This window comes from Caloenas nicobarica, chromosome 15, assembly GCF_036013445.1.
Source record: "Caloenas nicobarica isolate bCalNic1 chromosome 15, bCalNic1.hap1, whole genome shotgun sequence".
Lineage (NCBI taxonomy): Eukaryota > Metazoa > Chordata > Aves > Columbiformes > Columbidae > Caloenas > Caloenas nicobarica.
Genome location: NC_088259.1, coordinates 4,388,366 through 4,410,596, shown reverse-complemented (window position 1 = coordinate 4,410,596; position 22,231 = coordinate 4,388,366). Strand labels below are relative to the sequence as shown.

The 22,231-nt window shown below is 49.3% G+C and overlaps 1 protein-coding gene across 2 annotated transcripts in view; it reads left to right on the top strand.

Moving 5' to 3' along the window:
* Window positions 1-4,958: 4,958 nt before the first annotated feature.
* TOX2 (TOX high mobility group box family member 2) overlaps window positions 4,959-22,231 on the top strand; it is a 151,103-nt gene continuing 133,830 nt past the window's right edge. The window contains exon 1 of one of the 2 annotated variants that reach the window (XM_065645698.1): window positions 4,959-5,060. In XM_065645698.1, coding sequence (XP_065501770.1) covers window positions 4,959-5,060 — 102 coding nt within the window. Of the gene's footprint in view, window positions 5,061-5,082; window positions 5,393-22,231 lie in introns of those variants that run through there. The other variant, XM_065645697.1, reaches the window with a different exon arrangement.

Below are 22,231 nucleotides of genomic sequence, written 5' to 3'. Positions count from 1 at the left end.
GTTTTTGGACAGGTACCAAATCCCAATGCCAAAAAGAAGGCCTAATACCATCTGTTTTGTTAGCAAAGAGATGCGATTCTACATTAGATTTTAGATGACATGAAATGCCAAATTCATAACCTTGATTTGTGGGTCAAATCAAGCTTATCTACATTGTGGATGTTTTTATTTACTTGCACAGTTCCCGACCCAGAGCCCACACAGGTAAAGGAACATGCTTTCGATCAGATCAATTTTAAAGTAATAGGAAGCTCTTGAGCTGCTTTTAATTTTGTTTTGTACTACATGTAAATCCAGACGCAATGTGGATTTAATTAATCCAATTTCATTGCATTTTAATGTACACATTTGCATTGTGTTTATCGGCAATTGGGTTTATCCATTTGTTCAGCATTTCTATGACCAATGAAACTACTGAATGTTTAGAGATCTATATACTTCCTAGCAGGAATGAGGAGTGTAGCTCTGAATTAAATAGTTCTCAAGCATAAACTGGGGATAAGACTAAAATGTCAAAATATAGCTGCATAATACAGTGGAAAAATGATATCAGCATTTTAAAGTAATGAACTGCATTGTGCTAAATTATTTCGAAAATCATTTCAGCCTGCATTTTAGATGGTATGTCAGGAGGAGGAGGACTCTGAAACAAAGAATGAAACTGAGATTCAGACAGTTTTTCCTGCTACTAAAAGGTGCCTTTGAAATTATGATTGTTCAGGTTTAGCCTAATATTTAGAAATATTGTAGAGTTTTCTCTTCTTTGTGAGGGGTCTGTGTGGCTTAAATGGGATTGCTGAGATAATCATCCTCTGCTGTTTCTGTTCCAGGGCTAATGTTGGGCATGAAATGTGAGTTGTCATGTTTGGAGCTTCTCTTTCAATGACCTGGCCAAAGCAACTACAGACATTCAGGGGAGGAGTAAGTTGTGAAAATAACGACAAGAAGAGCATCTTTCCATTGCTGTGTTTAGCTGCTTGGCTCGGCTCTATGAACGCTGCTGCTGAGGTGGCGCCACTGGCTTTGCTGTCCCTTTGCTGTCCCTTTGCTGTCCCTTCAGCCATCCTGGACCATCCATCTTGCCATTTGATGCCTGGCCAAAACACAAGGTCTTGACTCCTTTTTTTCCTTTGTCCTCTCTTTTTGGATCCAGGGCATGTTTTGCTGATCGACGGCTGATCCATTGAGTCAAGTGAAAGCTGCTCCTCTGCCAAGGGTCTGCACCGCCTTTCCCTTGATTTTCCTCTGCCCTAGATCTCCTTGCAGTGAGACATCCTCTCAAGGATGGTCCTTTGAGGTCTGACTGACCTGAATTATTCCTGCAGGTTATGTTTGTGCCAATAGTGGGTGCATGGGCTGATCCCTGCAATTCTTTGCACTCCTGGGATGCTCCGTGCTCGGCTGGTGACATCTAATGCAAAGTGAGCTGAGTCTCTGGGGCTGGCAGGTGAGACCTGTCCGATGTGGGCATCCCTAGGAGAGAACAAGCGTGTTGTCACCATGAGGCTCAACATCCCCCTGTCCCAATGGCTCTGGGGAGCTGGGTTTTCCAGGGATGCTCAGCCTTCTTTCTGCCATCACCAGCCCTTTCTCTCTGATCTGCTGGGAAAGATGATGGGACAGATACCAAAAAGTGGGGCGTGGGTGGAATTTAGATACCTGCATTCAACCCATGAACGGGAGATTCCCCCACTTGAGAAAATCCTAGTAGGTGCCTGAATTAATTCAGTTCCCTCCACTTGGATGACAGAAGTCCCAAAGAGAGACCTTCCAAGGGCATGAGGGCTCTTTGGAGGTCCAGTCATCTTCATCCCAAACCTGGCCAGTGCTGGTTGTACCTTTGTAGAGTCCTCTTGGGGCAGTCTGAGAAGCCCATGCTGCTTGGGTAAAAGGTACCGTGTGTTGTACGCCTGCCAGGAAGAAGCTCTGCAGCCTTAATCCCCCTGCCTTGGTGGGAGGAGGTTGTACAAGGTTGGTCCTGTGCAGAGAGCCCTGGCCCAGGCTGCCCAGGGAGGCTGTGGAGTCTCCTTCTCTGCAGACATTCCAACCCGCCTGGACACCTTCCTGTGTAACCTCATCTGGGTGTTCCTGCTCCGGTGGGGGGATTGCACTGGATGAGCTTTCGAGGTCCCTTCCAATCCCTGACGTTCTGGGATTCTGTGAGAGGGACACCAAAGTGCTAGAGAAAAGCAGGAGTTCAGATTAATCTGCCTGTCCTTGTAGACCCCCCCTTGTAGACCCCCATTTGCTCCATGGGGCCACGGGGAGACAAAACACATTGAAACATGGGTAAAAACAGGCTGAGGAAGGATTTAAGACCAGGTATAAGTTGGAGGCTTCCTGAACTCATGGCAAACCCAGGCAGGTGTTCCCAGTGCAGGGGGAGCTGGTGACACAGGGGCAGAGCTGGAGGCACCTGGTGACAGGTCATTCCCCAGGAAGGCGAGCGATGCTCAGCTCCAGCGGGTTATCTTCTTCTGGCAGCCTAACGAGTAGAAATGCCAAAGAGCCGAGGTGAGCTGTAAGAACATTTGTTTGATGGAGAGCGTTTCCTCTGCCAGCTTCTCTTGGCGTATATCAAAAAAAAAAAAAAGAAAAAAAAAGAAAAAGGCATTTATGGATATTAATAGCAATAACACTTTGTGACGACGGGTTTTTCAGATCAGTCTCTGTTTGAGGTCTAACGAAGGCAGATGAACACGCAAAGTTTGACAGGGCTGATTGTTGTAAATCTTGTGCTCCAGGGATCTGAGGAGGCATTAAGAAAACGGCGCTTCGTTTGAGAAAGACGAGCTTTTAAAATGGTTTGAATGGTCCTGCTGTGGTGTCTCAGGCACTGAAAAGGAATTGGGCTGCAAGTTTGGTGACAAAATGTGTTAATTTTTGTAGGAAACAACAGAATTAAATCCCGCTTTAAGTGAAAAAGCCAATTCAGCCTTAACTGTAAAGCTGCTAGCAATGCCTCCACAATATATGAAATATAATAATTATGATAATTAATAAAGATAATAATACAGTAAAACCTTGCTAATTCATACTAGTGATTCAGAGGCTGCTTACTAATTACTGAGTTTTGTGGATAAACAAGCCAGAATAATGCATCATAAAATACACTTTGTTCCATTATTTTGACAACTCTCGTTTAGTTTTAATTATTTATACTTCATAATATACTCGTCACTGTGCTTGAGAGGGTTTTACAAAATAATGAAGCTGTAATAATTTGACACGTCAGTTCAGTATTTGCTGAAACAGAGAGGAAAATCAGCCCGTTCTGGCTGCGTGCAGATCAGGAAGAGTGTGGATCAGTTGAACATAGATCTTCAAAGTTTAATGCAAAATATTCTATGTCTCTATAAAGCCTTTGACCAGGAGCCCTCGGAGCAGCTCGCCTCCTGGAGAACTCCTGCAAGTTGACCTGCTTCATTGCTAAACACAGAAGGATCAATGCTGATTCTCCAGAAAAATAATACTGTTTGAAAAATAATAATAAACGTGAAGTAGGTTTTGTGCCCAAATCAATTTTTATCCTCGGATCATTTTTTTTTCTACCATCACAAGGGCTAAAAGCTTCTTTTTAATTTAAATGAGAGTGATGATTTTTACATAATCGCTCGATTTGCAGAGCTGGCATTCCCTCGAAATCCCAGCCTGTGTCCCCCCTTCTAAGTTTGGCAGGAGTTGGCCACGCTCTTGCAATCGAAGAGGCTTATGGAAGAACTCAGCATTTGTTTAGCTCAGTTTTCCAGCTTCCAGAGTCCTGGAAGGTGCGTGTTGCAACTGTGCCTTCATAGTCAGGATGTTAAAAAAAAAAAAAAGACCATTTCCATCAGAAATTTACCAAAAAACTGGCTCTGTCAGCCCTGTCCTAGCTGTCTGTGAGCATCTGGATCGATTGTGGTAACTTGCTGTATCTGGGAATAGAATAACAGGCTGCAAAAATGCTCCATATAGAACGTTGTCTTCCACTGGGCTGTTTTCTGAAGGGGCCTGTTGGGAGACGCGCAGAAGGGAGCGGGAGAGCGCAGAGCCCTTGGTGGTGGTGGCAGAACAGGGGTGATCCCACATGTCCCAGGGCTGCCAGGAAGAGCTCAGCCTGTCCACCTCCGAGCATCCTCCCTCCACACCTGCTAGATTTGGGCTTTCTGCCCTGCAAGCCCCAGTCTGTGAGGACTCAGATGGGGGTGGCAGGGAGGGAGAGCAGCTGCTTGGCCATGGATGGGTGCTGCCCTTCCAGCGTGGGGTCCGTCAGGATGGAGCGGTGTAGAAAGCGGGGTGGCAGGAGGCTGTAGGTCTCCACGCCTTGGGGAGCAGGAAGCCAACACCAGCGTCAGAGGCTTAGACCGACTTTTCTCCCCGGGTGGGAGAGCACATGGGGAGACACAAGCCCTTCAGAAGTGAGGTCTCGGTGTGGGGAGTCGTACTTGGGGTGGATCAGGAGGAGCAAAGCATTTTCTTCAGGGGCTGGGCACTGTGCGGGGGGAAAAGAAGGCTGCACGGTACTGTCCTGTGGCGGGAGGAGGGTGAAACCGGGCACGGTGTTTCGGCGAGGGCCGGGGAGCAGGAACCGGTGTCGCACCCGCTCTGCCGGTCCCCCGGCGGCTGTTGCAGCATTCCCGTCCCCGGCTCGGCTGGCGATGGGGGAGAGGGGGGGCGTCCCGCTCTCCTCCCGTACCAGGCACCCCCGGAGCGGGGGCTCCAGCCGCGCCGCCCCGAGTTGCCCCAGCAGCCGCCGGTGCCGGCAGTGGGGTGGGGGCGGCCCGGCCGCCGGGGGGAGCCGCCCGGCCCCGCCGCGAACAATAGCGGCCCCGGCGCGGGGCGGTGCGGAGCGGGGCGGGCCGGGGGCCGCCGCCCGCCCTCCCTCCCTCTCCCCGCCCCCCGCGCCAGAGGCACCGCCGCCGCCGCAGCCGGGTCCATGCCCGCTGGAGCCCCCGCCTGCCGCCGCCCGCAGCCCCGGCATGGACGTTCGGTTTTACCCCTCCGCCCCCACCGCCGTGGGCTCCCTGCCCGGCGCTGACCCCACTTGCCTCGGGCCGCTGGATTATTATCATTGCAACAAGGTACCGTGCGGCGTGGGGGGAGATGCGGGGGGTGGCGGTGCCCGGCGGGGCTGCCCGGGCGGCTCCGCTCGGTGCGTCCCGCAACTTCTCCGCGGGGAGGGGGTGCTGGGGGGAGAAAGGAAAGTGCCGGCGGCTCCCGGCTCCTGCGGGAGGGAATTTTGAAAGTGGTCTGGAAGCGGCGCGGGGAAGAGCCGTCGCGTCCCCGGGCCGCCCCGGCCCCGGCCCCGTCGCGCTCCCCGGCGGAGCGAGCGGAGCTGCGGGGCGGGGGGAGCCCGAGGCCGGGGCGCTGCTCGGCGGGGCAGGCTGGAAGCGGTCGCGGCCGGGAGAGAAACGCTCTAGGGGTGAGCGCAGCTCTTTGGGGCTGTTTGTTTGTGCGTTCGTTTCGAGCGGTGCGTTTATTGAATGTTTTCCCTCCGGGAGTGTTTGGCCCGAAGCGCTATACGTGGGGGTTTTGTTGTTGTCGTTGTTGTCGGGCACTTTTTGTTGTTGTTGTTTGCTGCGGTGGTTTGCACCTTTTCGCAAGGCTGCGGAGCCGCTTGGCCGGGGTCGCCGGCACCTCCCGAGCGGGGGCTGCGGCTCCGTCCCCCGGCTCGGGCACCCACCCGCCTGCGCTCTGCCGGCACCGATGCTCCCGTGGAGCGCGGCACCCAGCCCCGGGTTTGGGGAGTGTGTGTGCTCCCCAGGACCCGCAGCACGGCGGGGAAAGCTCCCTAACCTACATTTTCGCCGCTTGCTGCAGCTGCAAAGCAAAGCACCCTCCTCTTGTAACGAGAGAGGGATCCGCAGGGGGATATTTGAGAGCGCGGGAGGTGCTGTAGGAAATTTCCTTCTTCCGAGAGAAGGCAAAGCGAAGGGGATAGATGCTGTACTTCAGGGATAAATAGTTCTCTGCGAGTATCGTTTTCCTCTCGTGTAGGTAAACAGCGCTGATGTTTCGGCAACAAAGCCGTAGGAGGTGAACGCGTTTGGAGGGAGGATCAGATCAGGCACGATGAGCTCCGAGACATAACCCGGGCGGCGTCCTGGTGGGCTAAATTCGGGTAATTGCACTGAAAAAAAGTTAATAGAGGGAGAAAATGCTCTCCTGTGTTGGGACTGCAGCTCAGGATGCCCTTGGCTCATCTCGCTGTTGTGATAATTTAGGATCAAACTCTTCAGAAACAAGCAGAGGGAAACCTGTGTGGCTTCCCAGATTCAACAAATTAATCTTTATGTATCAATATATGTATTTAACTGTTCTTTGTCATTTGGCTTATTTATCTCTTTTTATTAAGTTGTAGCAAACCTAATAGATTTCATTTATTTTGAGATGCCTGATTATGCTGAAACAAATTAATTTCTTCTGCATCCACGTACTGGTAGTTTCAAACCGCTTCATTATTATTAACATTGCTTTTAAAATGCTAAATATGCTCCTAAAATAATAACAAGAGATGGGTCACCTGGGAGCAGGTCATCCATGCTGCTGAAACGTCAGCCGATAAAGAGTGCAAAAGTCTGGGATTGTGCGAGCGTGTGCCGCTGGGAACTGCGGCAACCCCCAAATCCTGCCGGCTTTACGAACTCGATTTTACCAAGAAGTTGTTAAATGCGAAGATGGTTTAGTTTGCCTTCCAGTTTTCCACGCGTGAGCTGGGGCTCGCGGTCGCGCATGCAACGCTGCAGGCCCTGGCGGGGCCGCGCGGTCCCGGCGTCCCCGAGCCTTGGGGTGTGCGGGGCCCCGCGTCGTCAGCTCATCCGTGGCCTGAATCCCTGAGATTAGTCCCGGATTAGGCGGCCGCAATTGATCCGTGGGTCCTTGCGGTGCTGCAGATGGGAAGGCTGGAGGAAATCGCCTGTTCTGGGTCCCCAGCGAGCACAGCCGGGGAGAACCAGTGGGTGCGTTTGGGTGCTGGTGCTGGGCAGGGTGGATGGGACGCTGGAGGGGAGCACCCCGGGTGCTGACCACTGCCACCAGATGCTGCTGTTGGCTCTGCTACAGAGGAGCTCAATGCAGCAGGAGGAAAAAAGGAAGTCTTACCCTTTTCTGATATTCAGGGCTTCATTTTTTTCTTCTTCTTTTCTTTTCTGAGTTATCGAATGTCATTTGTGTATGCACAGCGGTGCACATTTGTCTGTGGGACGAGGCTGCTGGAACGAAGCCAGAGATGAAATGGGTTGACTTGTTTCCCTGGCCAAATGCAGGTATAATGGTTGGTAACTTCAGCATCAAAACACGGCCCAGTGTGCAGAGCAGGTGGCGGTATCGCCTGCTGCTTTTTTTTTTTGCTTTGCTTCCCAGAACTTTTCCAGTCGGTGTGGGGTGGCGTGTGGCCGGGGATCACCACCGGCACTCTGTTCACTTGTGCCTGCTACGGAGAGCGTGGTCTGAGCACACCTGCTTCGTCGGAGCCACCTGGGACCCTCTGGGAAACTCCAAAAACTCACCTGATCCCAAGCCCATCGCTCCTGTCCAGCGCTGGTGGCTCAGCCCCGAGCTGGGCTTAGACAGTGTCTGCCTCGAAACGTTTCCACTTGAAAAAGCTACAGAGGAGGGTGGAGCGGAGTGGAAAAATCAGAAGTTCTTCCACTAGTTCTTGCAGATATCCCAGATAAAATCCAGCTCTAGGAGGAGCCTGGGCAAGGAGCCCTTGCAGGCTCTTCACTGTCCTCCTGCTTCGCCAAGTTTACAGAGGGGCTTTAAAGCCCTTTGATTCAAAGCGCTTGTTTTGTTCAGGTTCAGCTTTTTTTCTCCCGAAGGGCTGCTTTGTTTATTTATTTATTTGGGGCGGGGGGGAGGCAGAGAAGCCGTGAAGGAGCGTGCAGTGTCACCGTGTATAAATAACTCGCTGAGAGCACAGCAGAGCTCTGCCCGTGCGCCCATCGCCAAGCGAGCTTGCCGGGGAGATGCGCTTTAGCCCAGAGCATCCTGAAATGTTAATGTAATTGTTTTGTGCACTTACTGAACACGATATTGTTACCGTGAGGTCTCCGATCTCGCCTGCGTGCTGCAGTAAGTCACAATTTCTCTTTGCAGCTACAGAGATGCCTGTTGAGTATCAGCATTTCCATTTTTAAAAGGACAAGGGATGTTTAGAGGGATAATGAAATGGGAGCGTATGTTCAGCTGAGGCCTCCCCAGAAGGGGGACATTTGTGCTTTTTCTTTAACTGCTTCTGGAGCATTTTTGTTTGCCCGTGAAGGTCCGGCCACCGGCAGGGACCGGTGGTGGGGAGTGAGGGGCTGGACACCCCTGGATGGAGAACAGGGTCCCTCACACCCCGGCAGGCAGGGTGAGAAGGAGCCTTCACCTCTGCTGTCTGCATTTGGTGAGGAGTTTTTATGCACTGGGCATGCTGGTGGCATCAAAGCAGGGAAAAAAGTGCTCCCCATGTAAACCAGTCTCCATCACGGGTGACCCCACATGGAGCAGTTTGCCATGGGAAGAGGACCCAACCTTGCCAGAGCCCGGGGAGCTGTTGCTCGCAGCCTGGCGGACTGATGCTCCTTGGCAGGATTTTTAGGGTTGTCTGGGCTCAACCCATTGCGCAGGGGCGATAAGGAGCGACACCTTCCCGAAGCCACCGGCAGCCTCCCCAGGGCACATGGCAGCAAGCATATCCCTCGCTGGGGTGCCAGCCCCTCGCCGCTTTCCCGGATCCAGGACCCGCTCCGTCGTTGGGGTTGCACAGAAGAAACACCTCTTGTGCATTAGGTTGTGTCTGCGTGGCGCCCACGAGGGACTGGGGAGGTTCAGCTGGAAGTGGGGCCATCTCTGCGAGGAGCCCTTGTCCAAACTGTGACGCTTGTCTCTTGTCGTTGGCCGCCTGAGCCCTGCTGAAGGGAGCACCTACTTCCATTTTGGATTTGCCTTTTAAGTCTGGGTCTAAAGCCCCTTTTTCTGTCCTCTCTGGCCTTTTTCTCTGCTGCAGACCCTCCTCCTGCTCCCTTGCTGGGGAAGTGAAGCGTTCATGGGGGTCTCGCTGCTGCCTGGGGGTTGCGATGATGTTTTGGGGAGAGGCAGCATGTTCATGTACCATATAAGGTTGGTCTTCGGTGGGGTATTTTCACATCCTTCCAGTTGCTTTGTGAAAATTTGGGGTTTTTTCCCACTCTGGGGAGACTCTTTGCATTTGTATTTCTCAATAAGTAAACCGTGGAAAAAAACCCATACAGTTTGGTAACACAGGAGCTCGTTCTGCTCTTCGCAGAACTTTAGCAACAGGGTCTGGTATACTGGCTGATGTATCAGATTTTCCCAGATCTTAAATTGTGTGGGTCCACAAAGGACGGGAGGGAGTTTTTCCTCCTTAACCCAGGCAAAATTGCTTTTGCAAGGGAGGTACATGGCAGGAATCCTGCCTGAGCACAGCACCGCGTGATGCTGTGCTGCGATACCCAGGGAGTGATCCTGCTCCCTACGAGCAACTTTGGGGAGTGAATTAACATCTTTCTCTAGTCTTCCTGCAGAAATAAATTTAAAGATAAATTCCTCCGAGTTGCTTCTGGTGTTTCAATGCTCAGACTTCATTAGCGCGATGCCTAATTTCCACTTAGGGCAATGATTGATGGGGAGGAGGAGGAGAACCCAGCCTGGGAATACCTAATCCTTGCAGAACAAGCTCATTGCTGTGACTCCGGGAGTGCCCGTGGTCCTCAGGAACCTCCGGTGGTTAATGGGAGACACGTGCTGGGAATCCTATTAACCCAGTAGCATTTCTGTAGGGTTCAACAGCACCAGCAAAACTTGTGCCAGATCTTCCTAACAGGACTCTGTGGCTTTGCATCTCCAAACGCAGCCTGTGTCTTTGCCTCTTAGGCTGATAAATCGAGAAAAACTATTTCGCCAACACACCGTCATAAATTATGGATAATTAAAATCTCCTAGTCATGAGATGAGTATTAATCTGCAACCAGTGCTCTCTTCTTTTAAGAACCCTTCAGAAATGGGATCTGAGCTGCTGGTATGAGCCTGGGTCGATGTAGCAAATGCGTTTCTGTGGAACATTCTGTTTTGTTTTGACTTTTACCATAAATTGTACATTGCAGTGATAAACACAGTCCCTTTTCATCGTTCCAGAACTGCTTTGCCATTCTGGAAGATAAAATATGTTTTTTCCCTTTCTACTTTCTAAGCCAACTCTGTTTTGAAGTAGCATAAATCTTTCTTTGGAGACGGGGGATTCTGGATGGAGAACAAAGTCCAGCAAATTTTTAATTTGGGCTCTATTTTATTCTCATTTGGCAGGCAGCTCCTGTTGATTTGCAAATGTGGATTTTTTTTTTTTTTTCTTTATTAGGCCCTGAACATGACCAAGAGCTTCCTCTGAAAAGTGCTTGAGCTGCTCAGTGGGACAACCCTGTTATCTCCAGAGCGATCTTTGTTGGGTTGCAGGGCAGAAGGCATTTGAAGATCCATTTTTGCCTTGGGCTTTAAGTTGGGGATTGGGAGCTAAATAATGAATGTCCATCCATTCACAGACATTGTTGTTCTCTCTGTATGCGCAGATGGAGGCTCTAATCTGATTGTTTTTGGAACAACGGGAGATATTTTGAAGATCAGTCTGACTTGTACATAACAACGTGTTTGTTGGGGCCAGTTCTGAATAACCTTGTTAAGGGCCTGATCTGCAAAAGCCCCTGTAGCAGAGAAGGCATCAAGAGACAAATATTTAGCTTCAAAATCTTGCAAGTTTCTCTAATTATAGAATCATAGAATCATTTCAGTTGGAAGAGACCCTCGGGATCATAGAGTCCAACCATAACCTAGCTCTAGCACTAAAGCATGTCTCTAAGAACCTCACCTAAACTGCCTTTTAAACACCTCCAGGAATTTATTTTTGGTGCTTCAAAACAACTATAAACATTGTCCATTAGGGGTCCAAAACCTATTGCGTGTTACATCACCACGAGCACGGGATAAATCCATGAACAGCTCTGGACTTATCGTATACATCTGAGCTTGCAACAGGCACCAGGATCAGTTTGTGCATCCAGAATGGAAAAAAACATTCTGTTGATGAATTGTATTTTGCTTTTAGCAGACCGGAGCATCCTCCAGCTGGCATGGGGCATGGCTGCTGCCGGTTCCAGGGCGGCGGGGAGAGCAGCCGGGACCCTTGCAGAGCTCTTTTGGGGGTGTAAGAATAGGAACTGCCGGCTCCTTTGCTGGTGGTTGTTGTCACCGTCGTGGTATTTCTGCAGCATTTGAAGAAAACCCTCCTGTTTTCATTCTACCTTCGCTCCACATCTCTCCGCTGCTGGATGTGAGGAGCACGAGGTGTGGACGGGCCGAGCAGGAGGGTGCTGGGGAGAAGCGATGTCCTCTCTAGGTGAACAACTTTTCTCTATTACCTTTGTGCTCATCTGTTTTGGATATATATATATATATATTTTTTTTTTTTTTTCCAAAACAAGCTCTAAATGCTTTTACCAGAAGTTAATTTATATCTTTCAGTATAAATGAAGCATATAATTGTGTTTTCCTAACAGATCTACATTAAAAATAAGTTATTGTGCTGTTAATGTGTTTTCCTCCACAATTTTCCATCCAGCGAGTGCAAGGCTTCTGTCTGAAGCTGTTGGGTACCACCTTCTCTGTCTATTCTTTATATTTCACTCTGCATTTCTGAAGTCAGGGTAAAGTCTTAGTGTGATTCCAGCTTTGATACTATTAGCTCCTAATTGGAGGTTTGAGCTCTAATGTTCCACCTTTGTGATTTTACACATGCATTTTTGTATAATTAAAGCTTCTGCTTGGGGATGCACAGCTCAACTGCAGGGGGGAGAAATCTCACAACAAAACTTACTGAAACAAGCACTAATCAAACCACTCTTAAAAAAAAAAAAAAGTGATTGAAACCAGCATTGAATTGCCTGGTTTTGCACTTATATGACCAGATTTAAATATTTTAATCATCTGCATCCCCTCCCCCCTCTTCCTATTGTTTCCCTCCGGTGGTTTTGTTCTGATGGATGCCATTTCTCCTTTGAAAAATGGCATCGGCTGCTGCATCGCCTGCAGGCGAAATCTTTGCATTATGCCACAGAATATCTCTCCTCCGCTGTAATCTTTTGCATAGATTGGTTGACCTCTGCAGATATAATTAAATCTCTTCGCGACAACTGTGCAATTTCAGTTCAGCTCTGTGGCGAATGTAACTGTTAGGTAAGTGTTAAATTAGGGCCCTGGACCAGCGATTGTTATAATGGAAAGATTATTTGAGCATCGGTTTATGCTGGTTGCCGTGTGCGGCTTCTGAGGAACCTTATCTGCAGAAATCGGGTGACTCTCGGTCTGAGGCAGTTTCTTGACCTGTAATTATAGCCTGGACACCTGGATTGCACGAGTGTTTAAAATATAGATTTTTTTTTTTTCCCCTGTTGGCATAAGGACCCAGCCTCTTGGCTGCATTTTGGGTTTTTTTTTTCTGTGTTTCTAAGCATCTCATGATTTAGCAGGAGCTGGAAAAGGGAGGTGGCAGTACGGGGACCTATTCCCAAGCAGGGTGGGTGGCTCTGCATGGAGTCTCTCCTCTCCTCCCCGCTCCTGATGTGCATCTTCACACGTGCCACCCTCGCCCTGGTGACGTGCCACTGTCCTCTCTGTCACATAGGTTGTATTTTCCCCAGGGACCGGGCTGCCCGTGCCCTGTGAATCCCGTTCCACCTCGACGGCAGCAACGGGCACTTTTTTTATCGGATTAGCTGGATCACATTAGCGGGTTTTTCTTCCCACAAAACCTACCGGTGACTCAGAGTTTCCATTCCCGCCTGGACTCGTCAGGGAGGCTCCATCTCCTTTTTCCCTGTCTGTGCGCCATGCTCCTCTTCTCAGCTTTTGAGAACACCCTCATCTTCATCATCTTCTTCGTCTCCTTCTGCCCGCAGGTTGGAACCCGTGCTTGCCTGCAATCAGGGTAGGGAGGTTCAGGCTGTGTTGTGGCTTTGCCGTTTCTCCTCTCCATGAGCTGGCCTGAGTCTCCAGGGTCATTTCTGGGTACCCCAGACAATTGGGGGTTATTTGTAAAATAATTTGAGCCATCCCAAGCATTGAGCATCCATTGCAGGAGACCTGGGTCCCTGGGGCGGTGCAAGCAGAGCCCAGGGCACCCTGAAATGCTTCTCTCTTCCAAAGACGTGGATCTCCACGTTTATACCTAGGAAAGAGTTTCACCTTTCCAGCTGATTTACCCAGAAGTTTATTCCCTGAGCATCTCCTGCCTCTCCCTGGGAAGGTGGTAGAGCCTGTATGGCTCATTAGGAGTTGTTAAGCCATTTGAAAATCCTCAAATGAAACAGTTTTAATGTGAAGGATGACCCAGTGTAGGAGAGATGGGGCAGGTGGTGGCAACAGAGAGCTTGGCCGCACATGGTGCTGGTAATAAAATAAACAAAGGTAAAAATAAATAGAAGTATATTTTTCTCTATGAAAAAATAACAGTTCAGATCCAGTTCATGTTTCTCATTTTTCATGACTGTTTCTTTGAACGGTGGGTTTTTATACGGTGAGCCATGTCAGCGTGCCTGCTGTGAAAGAATGATGTTTTTAGGGAACTGGATTTCTAGTCCCTGATGTAAGAAGAGGAGCAGTGTGCCCTGGAGTCCTTAGCAAACAAGAGAGAAACTTTGACAGCATCGAAATTAAATTTCTGAAAACTTTAGAGGAAGTTTTGTATGGAAACGCTTAATTGAATTATCTCGGTTTGTGCCACCTTATGCAATGGGTGCAAAAAAGTGTATGGGTGTCATCTGGAGTAGAAAAAGCAGAAAAACTGGGAGGCTGGAGGGGAGGGAATATGACCCACAGAAGCTGGGGCTTGTAGCACTGAGAAATGTTTCCGTGATAGGATCCTGCTCTTTTTGTCCCTGTTAAACCCAGGGAGGCAGCGTTTCCCCTGATGCACTATCGTCGCTGAATAGCATTCAAAGGAAGAGAAGAATGTGCTGTTAGAAATACCAAACTTTTGGGAATGGCTGGCAGACTTAACCGCCGATAAGCGTTGTTGATCGAAGATCAAACAGCCCTTGAAAGCAGCAGAAAAACCTTCCACCGAGCAGCCAGCCGGTGAGGTCAGGCGGGCTTCGCTCTCTGGATATTTGGGAACCTGCACTGGAATTACAGCCTGGTCTCCTCTACCCCAGACGGATGTTGGCGACCTGGTGGTTTTAAGCCTGATAAATCTGTTAAAGCCGAGAGCAACATTTATTAGATGCCAAGAAAACCAGAGTCATGTTTTCATTATTAGCAGGTAGTTTTATAATTCCGCCCCCCCCCGCCAACACTTAAGATAAAGAGTCTTCCTAGGAGGAAAGACAGCAGGTCATAAAGTGAACTGAAGACTAGTGGCATGTGTTTTTTAATTAATTGACAACCTGCATTTCTGTGTCAAGGTGGCAGATTAATTGTGGGTGGCCGTCTGTTTGCAAACAGTTCTGTCGTGGCTCTGACAAACGGTATGTGTGGAGTATTTAACTATTTGATTTAAATAAGAGCAGAATGTAGGTTTTTTGAAAATGATATTAAATCCGTTTTTCCACTTTAAGAGATGGGCTTTGAAACGGGGGAAAATATTACTGAAATGGTCTTTTTAGCTTTATAAACTTGCAACCCTTTACGTAAGGTGGTTGGTGTGTAGTGGTGTTTTTTTGTGGGAGGCCAAATGCTGGTGGGAATAACAACATGTAACTTCAGTCATCTGTGGAAGCGAGGTACCAAATTAGTGTGAGAGCACAGAAGAAAAATAATACATGTTTAAAACCATAAAATAACTTAGGCTGGAAGGGACCTCTGGAAGTGTATTTAAAGTAATTCCAATAGCACCTTCTGGGATTGAGATGGCAGGAGAGAAAAATATCAATATACAGCCTGTGCCAACTGCGAGCCATGGATTTTCTGCTCTGATACAGTGAGAGTCTCAGTGGTGATGGCTGCAATCGAATGCTAAATAGGAAGCTTGTAATAAAAAGGGCTTTGGTTAGAATTAATAAAATGTGAAATGCTTCATTCCGTGGAAAACATGTGGTATTGACTGAGATTTAGAAACACATCCTGTAGGAGCAAGGATCCAGATTGCAGGTGGTTCCAGCATCCTTTCCCTGCCTGTGTTACCATTCCTGTTAGACTGCAGGCTTTTTTCTTTTTTTTTTTTGCCTGGAAAGGTCACAGTGTGCAAGTTTGAGAGGAAATTAGTGAAGAGCTGCAAAGAAGGGCAGCCTCGTACAAAATTATGGTGCCACCCCACGCATGGGACTTCTCTGCTCCGAGGCCACCAGCTCTGCTGGAGTCACAAAGTCGCTTTTTAATATTCCTGCTATGTCCAGCTGGACCGAAAACCTGTTTTCTCTTTGGTGTTGCTAGTATCTAAGGGCTAACTTCGTGCACGTGAGGTGCTGCACACTAAATCTGCGTGATAGAGAAGAACGTGCCCCATTTCAAATAGAACTCTGTTGGGTCCTCTACAAGCTCCCAGAGCAGAATACTGAATTTCAGGGGTTATAGGCAGAATCTAAAGATAAAGGTAAGGTAATCATTAGCAAAATTGTATCCTTGTATCACAGGCAAAGCCAAGTTTATCATGGAAACTTTTCTGATTTGGACTGAGTTTGATTAAATTTAAGTCCGGCCATCCAGACCTGTCCTCCACGAGCTGCACGTGAAGCCACAGATGCAGTTCCCATTTGCAGGAAAGCACTGCTCTAAGTTAATTGTCTGGGAAATGTACGTTTCAACATCTTGCCTTGTAAAATTGTCTTATGACGTTCTGAAGCTCAACTGGGGCTTCTCACTTGCCCCTAGGGTTGGGAATTTTGGGTGGCTCAGAGGCGGGAAGCGTGTTCTGCTGGATCTGGGGCTTTCACTCGTGTCTTTGTCATTGTGCCAGGAGCGCGGGGATGGTGCCAGTTTGGAAGGGATCCTCTGCCTGGCAAAAAAAGGTCTTGAGAGCAAACGGGCTCCTTGCTTAGCACAGTTATAGCAGGAAGACTGAGGGACCCGGAGGTTTCTGAAGAGCTGCTGTGGCTCTTCTCATCACTGGGTCACCAGGCCAGAGTGCTGAGGGACCAGATGTCCTCGGGCGCTGTGGACGAGGGCTGCTGGTTGTCATCCTGCTCTTTGAGCATGCGGCACGTACAGCAGGACGGGGACCAGCTGGGCCACCTGAGACTGGTGGCCTCATCCCGTTGGCCAGAGCTGGAGCCACTAGAGAGACCAAACTGGGGGAGCTTCAGCCTTCTTTGGGCTTTCTGCTGCATTTGGCTGGGGATAAACAGAACCTCCCATACTCCTAACCCGGCAACACCCAGGCTGAATCGACTTTAAAAATTACAACGTGAAGTTTGTGCGATTGAAGCTTTCCGAGCGTGGTGCCGGTCGCTGCCGGCGCTTTGCCTGGTGCCGCGGTGGAGCCGGTTAACCAACACCATCAGTGCCCGGGTCCCTGCCCGGCGTCGCCGAGCTCCGCAATTAGCGTCTGCGGGGCCGGAGGCTGCTCGGCAGGAGCCGCTCAGACCTCACAGCTTGGAGCCCCGTGCCAGACGGCTTTCCGCTCGCTGTGCGTGAGCGGTGCCCGGAGTGATGGAATAAAGCAGCAAGCATAGTCCGACGGGGGGTGGGAAGGAGGTGGAAAAGGAAAGCTTAATACCCTGCTCATCTCAGCTGCGATTCAGGTTTCATTTCCTCTTGCGGAGGTTTCCCCTCTGCCTCCCTGCTATCCAAGTGTTGCTTCTGTTGCTTTGGTTATTTATTTTCTTTGTAGCCTGGGGGCTGCTGCGAGAGGTGTCTCTTTGCCGGCTCTTCCTGATGCTTCGTTTTCCTTCCTAATACCAATTGTTTCTGCCAAAATCCTTTGGTGGTGTTATGTAAACCTAGAATCACACGCTAACGCTCTAAACCGGGTGCTCCTAAATGCATTGGGTCGGACTCGCCCCCGTGCTGGCTCTGCTGCCATCAGGCACCTCGTGCCGGGGTCCCCGTGGCTCAGCAGCCGCCGGGGGTGGGATGTCACCGGTCACGACATCCACAGTGATCCGAGCCAATAACGCTGTTGTTGCCGGTAGTTTTAGTGGGAGGTATGAAAACACCCTCTAAGTCACTCAGGGCTGAGATTTAAGCTGTTTGTAGAGCGTGGTACCTGCACTGCAAAGCTTGTTTTTTGGCACCGGGGTCTGTGTTTCTGCTGTCGGGTTTGCAGCAGCGTTGGAGGATGCTACGTGCGGGGTTCTGTGCTACCACCAAAAAGTGGCTTGCTGCATCTCCACCCCATCACTGCTCACAGTCCAGGGAAAAGCATCCCTGTGCTCCCTGCCAGCCAGCTGATGGGATTTGAGCTCCTGGAGCATCTTCATGGAGATAGTGTGCTCCTGCAGAGGCTGCTGGACGGGTACCTCTTCTCCTGTGCCAAATAGCGTGGACCCTCCTCTGAAGCGTGCACCCTCTCTCGTTGGCAAGTGGTTGTTTACCTGGAAAGTAATCTTAGCAATGATCTTAATGAATTTACAAGTGCTGCTTAATGTGACTTGGCAGCCGGGGGCAGGGGGGGGAAAAAGGAGAGCGAGCCACCGTTGCTGTGTGCCCAGTCTCTTCCCCATATACTCTACTGTTTTTGAGAGATTAAAAAGAGATTAAATCCTGCTGAGCTGCCAGGTGATGCTGATGAATGTTTGGAGGGGATTAGGGTAAATCCATTCCTCCTTCAGATTTAGCTCAAGATTTGAATTCATTGATAAAATTTGCCCAGGTTACATCTCTGAAACCTCCTCTGAGCTGGTGAATCTGCAGAGGTTTCAATGAAAGCAGAACTTGTTTCTGGAGCAGAAAGGCTAATGAATTAACTTTATAAGGTCGATGAATGATTAAGATAGCCGTACATCTATTCCTGTCACAGTGTCCAATTAATCCACACTGCTACAGAATTAAAGGGTGCCTGGGCTGGCTCCTTGGCTGGGGAAACTGGCCTGATGCTCCTGCTGCCCTGCAGCACAGCTGTGAGATGCTCTGCGACCACCGACCTGCATGTGCAAGACACCGTGTTCGTGCGTCACTTGAGTTTTGGCTAAAAAATGCCACCTCTTGAACTGTGGATGAAGTGCAATGGGTGCAGCTATGCATTGGGGTTCAGAGGCTAGATCCAGCCAAAGCTGTGTTGGTGTCTTGGCCACTGTTTTTCTACTGTGGTGACATTGCAGTGGGACTGGAGGTTCAAGAGGATGTTCTTGGCAGACTCCAGCAGCTGTTGGACCTTCTGGTGTATCTGCATGCACCCTATGGCACAAGTACAGGGATGGTGGGACTCCGGGGAGTGCTCCTATAAGGTGCCCCAGCATCAAAAAAGTTGTTTTCAGAGGAGCATTGAGACCTGCAGTGCTGCCATTTGGGCCAAGCACCAGTGCTGTGAATCGCACCAGCAATATGTGGTGTCCTGTGCTGGGCATCCTGCTGGGGCTGCAGGAGAGCGCGTGGCTCGGCAGCAGGTCCGAGGATACATTCAGCACAAGGCTCAGCAGCAGCACTGAGCATCTGTCCTGGTGGTGGGAGAAATTATAATAGCCTTCATTACTTCTTCTCTGTGTTGTGCATAGTCAAATTAAGTTGTTGAGGACCAAACTGGGAGCCCAGGGAGTGCAGCAGTGGAACCTCCAGCCTGGAGGAGCATTATAAACTAGGGCAGCGCACAGCAGGGTATTTGCTGCTGGAGATCTGCACTGCCTGTGGCATCCACGGGAGAGGACGAGGCAGAGAGAGGGAAAAGCTTTCTGCAAAGCGACTTTGGCATTTTTGGCTTTTGGAGAAGAAGAGCTGACACCTGCAGCCCGGTTTGGAGCCCTTACCCTGGGACTGCCCATGCAAGAGGCTGCAGAGTGGCTTGGACATGTCGGGATTTCATACCATCTGCAAACCTGTGCCCATCTCGGCTCTGGGTTTCCCTGCAAAGCCACAAGCACCAGAGCAGCAACAGTGGCAGCTTTGGGATGCTTCAGAGAAGGTGAGCCTGCAAGCAGCAGGTATCTTCATGCTGTTGAGCAAAGCTGACATTTAAAAATCACCTGGATGCAAGTAAAGTTGCATGTAGAACTCTTTTTTTTTTTTTTTTTTTTTTTCAGTCAAAGAGATCAAATGTCCTCATGCAAAGCCTGTCTTGGAAGCATGGGGAACCTCAGAGCATGGTGGACCCAACATACAAATTCACAATAATCGCTCAATAAATCTGTGGTGACTCTGGAGGTGCAAGAGGCAGCGGGTGTGTGTCTGATGTGCCTGCCCCTTTCAAAGCCCGTCAGGCTGCAAGTGCCGAGGAAATCCAGGGCGAGTTGGCTGCTGCTCTTTGCCCAGCTCTTTGCTCTCTGTAATTTGACGACTTGTGTATCTCATGAAAGATTGTGCTGTTAATGCTGACACGGGCCAGGTGCACTTACCCTGGCTGTGAGCTGAACTTCCAGGCTCTGTAAAATAGGACTGAAGTCAGAGATGGTCTGAACACGTGGCATGGAGAGGCTCCAAGGATCAGGCTGGCTCCCTGTGGAGCAAATCCGTTTGCTTCCTCTGGGCTGCTTTGGATTTGTACAGTTGTAGCAGCAAACACAGTCCCCTCTCAATCGTTATAGATGCTCGTGGGGTGGGTAGGAAAAATGAAGCCCAGTGGTAAGTCACAGACAAGCAGGAATACTTTCAAGAACATAATACTTGGAAGTAATTTAGAAATAACCTATTTTTTTTTCAGTGGGCCATTAGAATGACACTTTTCCAGAAAGTCAGGGGAAAAAGAGCTTCAGATTATATATATTGAACAGAGCTTCCTTAATTGTCATTAAGCAAGAGGATTTTGAATGAAGTGTTTTCCAGTTTCTGTATTATGTTGCTGCACAAGCTGGTGTTTGCCATTGAGTGTGTCTCCTTCAAGAAGAGCAAAAAATAAAGCTAAATTCACCATATGGTGGAGGAGAAGTATTTCGTATCCATTTTGTGTGATGGTGGTAGTTTGTTTAAAATAAAGTTACCTTTGTGTTAGCTTAGTTTAACTCTAAACAGGAAAATAATAGCTGTCGTAATGTCTCTATTAGAAGAATATTGTTTTAAAGCACTTTGGGGTTACATTAGCTGAGTGCAAAATGAATTTCTCCTCTGGAGCAAATATACGCCGGTGGGGCTGAACGCTGGGAGCTGACAGCTTGATGTGGGGATGTGCATCGCAGACAGGTCTCGGGGGGCCGGTTCTTGATGTAATTCTTCATGCTCCTTCTCTTCCCTCCTCCCATCACCCACCTCAGTGAGCAGCATCTCGCAAATGGGTTAAAGCTCTCGTGTCTGAAACTGGGAGGCACTGGGCAGCAGGAGGGGGGAAAATGGGTGGGAGGGGGTGGGCAGCAGCACTAACCAGAGCTGGAGGGAGCCAATAAAATTTTAAATGCAACCTCCCTGAATGTCAGTAAATAGACTTTGATGAAATATCTTTTATTTTCCTCATCCGAACACCAACTTACACTTGCAGTTTGGGCATTTTCTTTTTTTGTTTGGTTGGGGTTTTTTTGTTTGTTTGTTTTTGGTTTCGTGTGGTTTTTTTGTTTTTCCTGACTATACAGAAGTCTGACAGCACGTGATGGGACGCAGCAGGAAAGTGCTCGCTGCTGATGCTGTGTGTGTGTGTCAGTAATTGCATAAAGAGCTCTCGGGTGCGCGGGGCACCTTGGACAAACAGCAGCCCAAGACTTCAGTGCAGCAGAGCCAGGTCCCCACAGCTGCAGATGCACATGTACGAAGTGAGCTTAGGCCTCGGAAAACTTGGCACAGGTTGGCTTTCGAGCAGTATCCAGTGATGTAATATAGCAAATATTAGGAGAGCAACATCTGGTAGCTCTGCTGTCTACGTGCCCATTGCAAACAATTTTTCAGACCTGTGCAAATGCTCAGCTTAGTGACATAACAGTGTGGTAAGAGACTCGTGCAATCAAGGCCACCTGCTCGCCTCTTTTCCTTTCACAGAAAGTAATGAGGATGTTTTTTCGTTTGGTTTTGTTTCCAATGCATTAAGTAACACTTTAAAAGCAGCTAAATGCATTAGAAAGAGAAGTTGTGATCTCTTTGTGCAAAGGTGTCAACGTTTTCATTTTTAAGCTTAATGTTGCAGTTAATTCATTATCTCTGAATTGTAAAACACAGGTGGGGATGACTTAAATGTCCTGCTGGAGGGATTAGTTCCCACCTGTGGATGGGAGGTGTTTTCTGTGCAGGGTTGTGTGGGATGTGCAGGTCTGGGCACTGGAGCTCCTGTTCTGCAGCCTCTCCCGGGGTGCAGGTTTCCAGTTTTGGATGCGCCAATGACCATTCTCTGTTCCCTCTTGTCCAAAAGTGAAATAGAACTTACAGTGGGTGTGAAGCCGTGAAACTACTGCTGGTAAAAGTGCTATGCAAGCTCCAGCCCTTGGGTAAGTGGCAGGGATGTGCCCATAGGATGCAAATCTCCCCCACTGCTGTGCAGGCAAGCGCATCGTGGTGGCGGTGGCGAGTCCCCACTGTGCGTGAGCAGAGGGGATGGACGAGCTCTGCGGGCTTCCTTTGTGGTTGGTGTGGGTACAAGGCTTTGTTTAAACTTCGGAGATGGCAAAAATTGGGGTTGGGTATTACTGCAACTACGTGTGGTCCAGCAGAGTTTCAAGGTCCCTTTATATGAATCTCAGTGCTGCAGGTTCTGCATGACCAGCATGTCTGGCATGTGGTATCCGAGACCGTGGTCCTGCGCTCTGTGTGCCGGGAGAGGCCGGTGTCTGCCGTGGGACTGGTCCTTCCTCTCTGCTGCTGGGGAAATCACTGTTCCTGCAAGACACATGCTTGGCGAGATTGCTGCTGGGTTGTGGCTTCTTCCCTCACTTCGATGGGGGTTTGCACTCTGGGAAATCATTAGACGATTAGATGATCATTAGGAAAAATTTCTTCCTGGAAAGGGTTGTCAAGCGTTGGAACAGGCTGCGCAGGGCAGTGGTGGAGTCACCAACCTGGAGGGTTTAAAAGATGCAGAGATGATGTTCTCGGGGATGTGGGTTAGTGCCAGATTTAGGTTAATGGTTGAACTTGATGATCTTGAGGGTTTCTTCCAACCAGAATGATTCTATGATCATAAGAAAGTGCAGGTGTGATGCAAGTAAGAAAGTGTGGTTAAACTTGTCTTTAGCTCCAGAAGACCTCTGAAGACAGAGGTGCC